The sequence below is a fragment of the Limulus polyphemus genome, unplaced genomic scaffold (assembly GCF_000517525.1).
Source record: "Limulus polyphemus unplaced genomic scaffold, Limulus_polyphemus-2.1.2 Scaffold3694, whole genome shotgun sequence".
Classification (NCBI taxonomy): domain Eukaryota; kingdom Metazoa; phylum Arthropoda; class Merostomata; order Xiphosura; family Limulidae; genus Limulus; species Limulus polyphemus.
This window is the reverse complement of record NW_013669304.1, coordinates 72494-81880: the sequence shown is the minus strand read 5'-3', so window position 1 is coordinate 81880 and position 9387 is coordinate 72494. Positions and strand designations below refer to the sequence as shown.

Genomic DNA, 9387 nt, shown 5'->3' with positions numbered 1-9387 from the left:
TGACATGCATTTTCAACTATAGACAAGTACCACAGACGACATAAGCTCCTCGAACTGATTTCAGGAATGATGCAACAATGGGATAATTTTTCTCACACATTTTGTTTTGCAAACATGCCAACATACATATCCCTGTTGGGCGGCCAACTGGACTTTACATTCAGATCTAACTCAACAAACCGTTTCACAGATTAGTACACAAGGGTACTAGGCTTGATGAAGCACATGCAGATATCTCAGAGTAGTTTAACTTGCTCATCATTTGCCTGGTGTAAAATTGGTTCTTTTACTTGTAATATGACAGTATATATCTTCAGAAATACACAGGAAAAATACTGCAGAATGAGTATGGCACATTTTCTCTCATGGAACAAGCACTGGACTATTTTCTCCTTTCTATTCATCTCTTGTCATGATCTTTTTTCTTAACTCCTTTAGATTACTCTTATTCTGTCCCATATTTCCTGACTGCATTTCAACCAAACATAGATCTCAACACACAGTCTAGTATATGCTACCCATTCATTCTTATCCAGAATGCATAAGATGTTGTATGCATCCATCAACCAGAGTGTGTCAACATACACGTCGTATATAGTCAGCCATCGAATTGGAACTTATCATTCAGGCATTGTAAAGTCAATCCCCAAGAGGAAGTATGTCTCCTTAAGTGTGTCAACCAAATCTGAGGACCAATGGAAGTCAGAGTGGATGTTCGAAACATAACTACCACAAACCTGTCAAAATGATCACTGATTTTCTTGGAGGCATTGTGTGCATGATGGCAGGTATCACGATCTATTTCAAGCAGAAAAGGTACATTGTTTGTACAGTCTTACTTCAAGTCCTGATTTTGACCCTTGCATAACACTGCAAGAATCCATCAGGATTAACTTGAGGTTTGTCCATGGGAGTCCCTTTTTCCTCAAACAAGTCAACCAGTTTTTATGTATAGATTCAGTGTTAACTTTGATGACACCAGATGAATATAAATGTTTTACAACCACTTTCTTTTCTTCCGGCGAAAATAAGAAGCCAGAACAGACAGCATATGTTCTGATGTTGCCTCGTCTATGTTGAGGGAAATGCAATTGTTCTTTAAGTCATTGGCCACTTCATCTTCTAAAGTTTTGTATAAAGCTTTAGTTTTGTCCATGCTCAACTGAGCAAAAGCTTCTCTATCTCTTGCTAATATCTCCACTAGGTCCACCAGATCTGGTGCATCAACAAAGTGAAGACTTTTTTGTGTCAGAAATCCTAGGAACATGGCCTCACTATTTGCCACATGGTCTTACACAGGAATACGAAGCTTTGTAGTATAGGCTTGGCTACTGCAGACCTTAACAATGGGTGGATACTGTATGGCTCATCTCGGCATTTAATACTAGTTCCAACAGCTAAAAAAGAAATTATGTTCATTATATATAAGGATAGTAATCAAACAACAAATGATATAGTACAGTTCCTATTGTTTATTACAGTATGCTGAAAACACTCAACATCACGGCATAGCCATATTGGCTTATGTGTAATAAAATTGAATATTCTGCAAATGAACGGAATATATTGAAAAAAAAAAACAATCATTAAAAGCCAAAATACACAACCGTCTTCACTTATCCGAACCACCAAGGGTACAAAAGTGGAAATTAAACATTTCATGACATATTAGAACATCTATACTGTACATGTGATCATACACCAGTAACCACCACCACAAATATTTGCATTGTTTTGTGCATATGCTCACATTATTTTCAGAAAAGAAAAAAGAACCACATACCCAGTTATTCAGATTCGGAATTTTGAGGGAAAAAAATGTCAATCATGTAGTATTATCACCAGAGCATTTTTATCTAATATTAAAATTTTAAGGGTTAGATAATCGTTAACATCAATATGCAAATCTAACTCAGTAATGAGAGAACTTCAATATAGCCTTTCTAGTATCATGGAAATAAATATACACAAATCTACAAGCCTATAGTTGGACTTCCTCATCTGGAGCAGTTGCATATGCCTCTTTGACTTCATAGGGCCTTTCAAAGCCTTGTTTGCACTGGCTGAGTACTTTAACCCACATCACAAAGATGTGGCCAATTTACAAATAAAACCGTTCAGCAAAGTGTCACCCACACCACATCATATTTTTCCATCCAAGACCAATTCCATTTGTTTTTACAGATTGGCAAAATCCTTGATGTTCAAGCCATCCTTCCTCTGGACAAATTGACATTCCATTGCAGTACTTTATTTAATAAAACATTTATAAAACACACTGGTGTACATGCGGAATCAGTATATATTTTAATTATAGTCTATTTGGAGAGGATTGCCCCCCCCCCCCCGCCTTTTCTTATACACATGGTGCACCAAATGTCACTGGAACATATGGATACTATCCTATTATCGCCTTTAAATTCAGCGAATTCACAGAGCTAAGTCACGACAGAAATAGTTTTAATCAAACAAACCACAGACAAATTTAGGAGATGTTGTAATTAAAATCATCTAGATCTATGTTAACATGATAATTTGAAAGAACTGAGAACGTTTAACATAGTTAGATCAAGTGATAAAAGGCTGCTTTTGGTGCATGTTTATCCAATGACAACTTATGTTCTAAATTTTCACAGGGTGGATTGTTTACAGCTAGATGAAGTACACGTGGGTAATGAAAACAAAGAGCGATTGAATGGGGTCTGGACATTTCAAAGAGGGCTAGATACCCCCCCCCCCCGAAAATTGAACCTATTCTTCCGGTTTTTTTTCTCGAAAAATCCGGAAAACACCGGAAGAATAACACCCATGACAACCAAAAACATCAAGGTGCTGTGAAGTATAATACTAGGTTCAATCCAGAATGGACAAAGAAGAACCCATGCATCCTGCCTGAATCGTCCAGTAACAAATATTAACAAGAAAATTATATAAAAAACATATAGGTAGTCGAACCTAACAGTTCTTCATATCACTATTTTCAAAATTTACTGTTTTTAAACTATTTGAGCTAAAATAATTTACAAACTTAACAGCTTTGTTTAATATTTTGAGAAGTTATGTCTGTGCAAGCAGAACATTTAATGTTTTCCACTATATTAATAATAATTCCAAAATGAGGCAAAAAAATCTACAATTGGGGAGTGTATTTTCGATTTTTTTAATTACTTCATCCAAAACAAATTTTAACAAGTAAAGAAAAAACTTTTAAAAAAGGATGTAAAGGTAGGGATGGCTAATATCAATCCTTCAAAAACAATGCAAATAAGATAGTAGGAATAATGCAAATACCATGAAGGATTCATATTAGCCATTTCTACATTTACTTCTTTTTTTTTAATGTTTTTTTTCTTTTTCTGTTTAATGCAGTGTTTCAATAGACATAGGAAGGTTGTATTTACAATTAAGTTCTAAATACAATGAAGTTTCAACTGTAATATTTATTGTCTATCAGATATAAAAGACTATTTAATGCAGGTAGTATTCATTAATGTATTTTGTGATTTAATATTACATGAGATGTTTAATTGTTAAAAGCATACTATTGTTGAAAGTTGTGTTTGTAAGTTATTGATGTCAAGGCTATCTAGCGTTGTGTGCAATCTACTGATGTCGAGGATATAGATATTTCTAGGTCTAAGAGATAGACGTATAAATAGTGGTAAGCAGACAGAAAAAAAGAGAGCCAAAGGTAAAGCCGAGTGAAAGAGAGTTTCGGTCAGAGAAAAGTTAGAGAGTTAACCATAAGAGTGAATAGCATAATGGTTTATATGCTAAAGTGAGATTAACAGTTTTCTGACAGTTTACGAAAATAATTTGTCAAAGGGTGTTCTAAAGAAATTTAATCTGCCTGTGTGGACTTTTACAAAAAACAGACGAATATTTGGAAGCAGGCCTATATGTGTAAAGCAGACGTTTATTGGAAGTAGGCCTAAATACGAAAAAGCAGACGAGTATCGGAAGTTCAGGATACAACTGTGGTAACTCAGCGATAGCATAATTGAATTATACACCGATACTGTTGTTATATAAGAAAAGGAGAGAGAGAAGAAAAAAAAAGAATAAGTGAATTATACACTGATAGTGTATAATGAGAGTATCGGAAGTTCAGGATACAACTGTGGTAACTCAGCGATAGCATAATTGAATTATATACCGATACTGTTGTTATAAAAGAAAACGAGAGAGAAGAAAAGAATAAGTGAATTATACACTGATAGTGTTTAAGAGAAAAATAACTCAGCTTGTCAACTGAATTGGCCTAAGTGGACTTTTGACAAGAACTGTATTGTATTTATGATACAACTATGATATACATAGCGTAAATAATTTTTGTACTTACGTTTAACTTGTTTTGAATATATCATTTTAAGACAAGCGAAGTGCGTGCTGTTAATTTATCATTGAATTCATCGCCAACAAGTCACAGACACTTATGTAGAAGAATCTTTAGCCCAACACACACCAATATATTTACTACTATATATAATATTAACCAAGCCCATTATTTTGACATTGTCTATGTTGTATTGTTTGGTAATTCCTGTTTCACCCTGTACTTACGCTTTATAAAGGAACACCAAATTTCTATAACAAACCTAACTTACAGTGATAATGATAACATAATTTACAATAGATGTTTTTAAAATTACTAAAAGTTTTTAATAATACTTATAACAGTCAATACTACGTTTGAAGGTATGTCCCCTGGGGGAAATTGGTTGATACACTTGTTTTCCTTTTTGAATTTTCATGTAATTAAAAAGAAACAGAAGAACAAGAAACTCAAACTTCTTACTATGACATTCCCAGAACTTGTGTCTCAATCATTACATAGACATTGTTAGAAAAGGAAACACTATATAGTATTGTAAAGTTCTGATGACCTATTTAAAATATTTTCATGAACAATCTAACCTTTTCCTACATAGACAATTCTACCGCCTGCCTAGTAAAACTTACAACAAAATAAAATTTTAAATTGCAGCTTTTCAGTCATAAAGTTACTTTAGAGAAATCTATGGGGATACATTGCAAATAATCTTTAAATGTCGCACATTTTCTCCAGGTTAATATTTGGAATGCATTAAGGCATATTTTCATTACTCATCAAATTTCAGCCGTGGAGGTTTTTGTGAGAAATTTACGCCACTGCAAGTTTTATATACATTAAAATACATCCTTATTTCCACATTTCAATCTATTCATGAAAATTTCAACGAAGTAGCTTTGGGTATATATCTAAAATTGTTATTTCTCATCATTTTTTAATGTTTTTTGCAAGAAATATGTACCATATATATAAGCTTTGCAAAACATTACTGTATACAATTTTCTAAGGTTTAATTAAGCCTTGATGTTTCTTAGGAACTTTGCCTAATGATTTACTTTACTATTAAAGAAAATATACACCATGGTAAGGCCATTCAAAATTAAGAATATTCAGTCAAAAGTTCCAAATCTTGAAGATCAGTGTTTTTTCCCAAAATATTCAGTTTATCTATATTTCTGGAAAAGAATAAAAATCCTATTTAATTCTTGGAAAATACATTTTTCATTAAAAAGTTTTATTTATATAATTATAGTAACAAACTCAAAGTTTTTATTTGAAACTACATTATTAAATAAAGTTTGTATATTTATAGAACAGAACTTTCTACAGAGAGCCGAATTTTGTTTACCTTATCACTGCTACTTTTAACAAAACTACGCGTTAATTTTAACAAACTTGAACTATTAATAATTGACTGTGTAATAATTTTGTTCTACTAATCCTAGACCAGAAGTGAAACCACAAGTCACGATGAAACATGATGGGGCATGCTATGTACATACAAAACAAGGAATCGGTTGTGATTAATAAAAACTTCTCACATCTGTTTTAATTATAAGTGCTGCTAAAATTACATATACTTTTCTAGAATGTTAACAAAAACATTTGGATTTCTTCTCCTAAACCAAATCTGCAATGGTTCACATTTCTAGAAATTCCATATTAAATATTTCGCATTTACTACCACTAGATGTCGAACCTTCACCGGTTCACTTGACAGTCTAGGTACGCTATCAACTATTTCAAGTCTTACACAAAACCTTGATATTTTTTATTGCACCACAATCTTTCTTGTTTAAGTGCCATTTCAACTTGCATCTTGTTTCTAATTGAAACCGTTTATCAGTATACGAGTTTCAACTATTTTCCATGAACAACTTATGATTCCCAAAGTTCCAATGGATTACAATTCGTTCCACATAAACACTAACGTGTGTGATAAATGGTTTTAACTAACTATGCAGCATCAGAATTTAACACTTCGAGTCATTTTAACACAATTAATTTATGTGAACAAAATAACCTGTATAAACCTATTGCTTGAGAATATATATAACTTTGTAATACTTTTGGGTATTAAAATTCCAAATTGTTGATGTTAGATTTCTCTTTACCATACATAAAATAGAAAATATGTAATACCTGATGCATAGACTTAATATTACTATTAGGCCTCTAAGTCATCTATATTTTCAATTTTATCTTTAATTAAAAGAAATCTGTTTTTTAATACCACAGTATTTCGGACAGCTTTGATTATAAAAAAAAAAGTAAATACGAAGGAACCACCAAGGAAGTTCGTTTTAGGACAAACACCTTTATTCGACAAGTTAACTTACATACTGGGTTCAAAGCTACATTAATAAGACTAATATCAACGGCAACATGATGTGAAGATCAAAATTTCATTCAAAAGGAACATGATAAAAAGCACGTGTTTGATCAAAACTGTCATACTAAAAATGGTCCTTATGTGTGGCAGAAAGCTTTTTTAAGAAAAAATTGATATTTCTTAATTACTACAAGAAAAACATTATTAATTTTTGTGCTCGCAAAAAAACAAACAAAAAGGCGGCAAAAATCTCAAAAGTTCCTGCGTTTCTTGTCTTCCAGGATCACCAAAATAACCATAAAAAACTACCACTATTCAAGACTGTGCTGTTGATATACTAAGTGCTACGTTATTACCTACAAAATTTATCATTTTCTTAGAGTGAATCTAATGTTGAAAAACTCAACATTGCCAGTTCTAAGTGTTTTGTCATGCTTGGTTCCATAACAATCTACACTAACAATCTTTTCATACCGTGTAGCTAAAACGCATGATACAGATCAGGACAAGAAAATCAGATTAATTTCTTAAGTTCATCTGTTTCTTGTTAAATGTTACATTTACTTAAGCAGCAGCTTATTTTCGGAGATTAGTTGAATAGCGTGCTACTCAAACTAGGGCTATTATTTGGTAAATGACCACATTCCGAAACCTTACACAGATTCCAAGGCAGGAAGATTTCGACCCTTTACCTTCATTACAACTGGCAGTAGAGAATATTTTTAAATAACCAGGCACTGCTGCAGTAATTAAAAAATAAACAAATTTAAAAGGTGAACACGAATTTGAATAGTCAGAACACTTCTGAGTGGTCTTTTTTTTTTTCTGAGTTATATGTTATTTTTAAGAGTTTTCAAATTTTCTAGGTAGCATCAGTCCATTGAATAAATATAAGATATCAATGTTTTTGCTTAAAAAAGTAAAGTACAAGAAAGTCCAAAACTTTAAACTAATTGTTCAGAATAGTGATTCTACTTTTCACAAGGTACAGGTAAAGAGGAAAATCAAGGATTTGGACAAGTCAGTTAACTGGGCTTTACTTGGATTAGAATCTCCGACTTCATTTCCATGGTCCCAAAATGTGAAAGTAGCTCTTATAAATGTTTCGAAAAAAAAATGTATTTTTAATCTTTATTTATCAGTACATCATTTATTAGTTTCCCCTACCCAGCAGGAAGTTACAAACTCGTGTGGTTGTACAGGTTATGTACATATATAATGCAGCAGCAACATTAGCAGAAGAAAGGGATAAATCACTAAATGGTGATCACGATAAATATTTCTATCTTACCATGCAGTTCAGCTGACAATAACTACTAGTAGCAAACAAGCACACACTGGGAGAAAACGGAAGACAGGCGATGAGCAGGCTCCAGAAAAACACACGTCACACAATGCTAAGACTGAATCAGCTGTGGGAGTGTGGGGCTCGAACATCTCCCCTAGTCACTATCAGTCTTAACTTCAGCACTGCTCACACAGTAAGAAATGCAGCACCTTGTGCTCCCCCTGTTTGCAGGGGCTCAGTGCAAGCTAGAGGGAGCTAAAAACAAAGAACAATCATACAACAACGAAGCCTTCTCGTCACCCGCTAGAGACGAGGCAGTTTTTAGAGAAAAGCTTATAACCATGAATTTTGGGACCCCAACACTTGTATTTGGTATTTAGGGGTGGCAAAAAACAAGTGCAATGTGTATGTGTTTTTTTAACATCCCTGGTGATGTGCGTGGTTAGCCCGCTGTGCTCTAACATTATGTGCCACTTTTACAGACAAACACAGTATGTATATATTCTGACTAGAGCAGGAAAAAATTTTCCTGCAAACCAAATTACAAAATACACACAAAAAAAGATGTTCTTGCAAATTGTAGAAAAAAACAACAACAAACAAATACATCTTTCAGTAAAAAACTGTTATCTTATGTGTAATGAAACAAAAGTTTACTGATAAAGAAGTTGCATGTCTACCAAAGTTACACAAGCTAACCTGAGAGTTAGATCCAAGGCCCATTAGTCACGTCACATGATTTCCCCACAAAAAACGTTAATCCATGCTTCACATAAAAGAAACAAGGAATAAAGTACAACAAAAGAGAAAAATAAAAGTTTTTTTGACAAATTCTGTAATTTATGATGAATTCGTGTTGCAGTCACTAGATCCAGAACAGTGCTGGGACAAGCTCTTTGTTTGTGGGGTAGCAAAAATCTAGTTCCAGATTTTTAAGAAACTGTCCCAGGACCCAGTAGCTACTGCCATTCCATCTTCTGTCACACCCAAACAACTGACTCTGTTGTCATGTCCAGCAAGAACACCTAAACAAATCAAAACAAATAAACAGGTCATTCTTGATTTCCACATAAACGAATAAAAGACAATTTCTCCTTCTTAAACTATAAATACTACACACTTTATTGTCTACATGTATTTATTCTCTGGTAAAACTCTCAAGTAGATTTCATATTTTTAAATATATTTTCACTTGATAAATAGGAGAAAACATACCAAGTTTTTAAGAGCAATAACAATATCATTAAAATCATAAATAATATTCAACGTTAAACTGGTACACAGTTAAAAACATTTTATTTAGGCCTATCTATGGCCTTCAAAAAAGCTGATGACTACATGTTTCGACGTTACGTTCGAAGTAAATTTTTGGAAATCGTTGTTGTAAATGGCATCACTGTAAAAAAATGCTAATTATACACATATATAGGTTTA

At 33.1% G+C, this 9387-nt stretch overlaps 1 protein-coding gene across 3 annotated transcripts in view; it reads right to left on the bottom strand.

The window, feature by feature from the left end:
* Positions 1–6630: 6630 nt before the first annotated feature.
* The window catches only part of LOC106469868 (guanine nucleotide-binding protein G(I)/G(S)/G(T) subunit beta-1), a 73389-nt gene continuing 70632 nt past the window's right edge, over positions 6631–9387 (bottom strand). For all 3 annotated transcript variants that reach the window (XM_022398438.1, XM_022398439.1, XM_022398440.1), the window contains exon 9: positions 6631–8978. In XM_022398438.1, the coding sequence (XP_022254146.1) occupies positions 8872–8978 (107 nt within the window). In that variant the 3' untranslated portion in view covers positions 6631–8871. The remainder of the gene's footprint in view (positions 8979–9387) is intronic.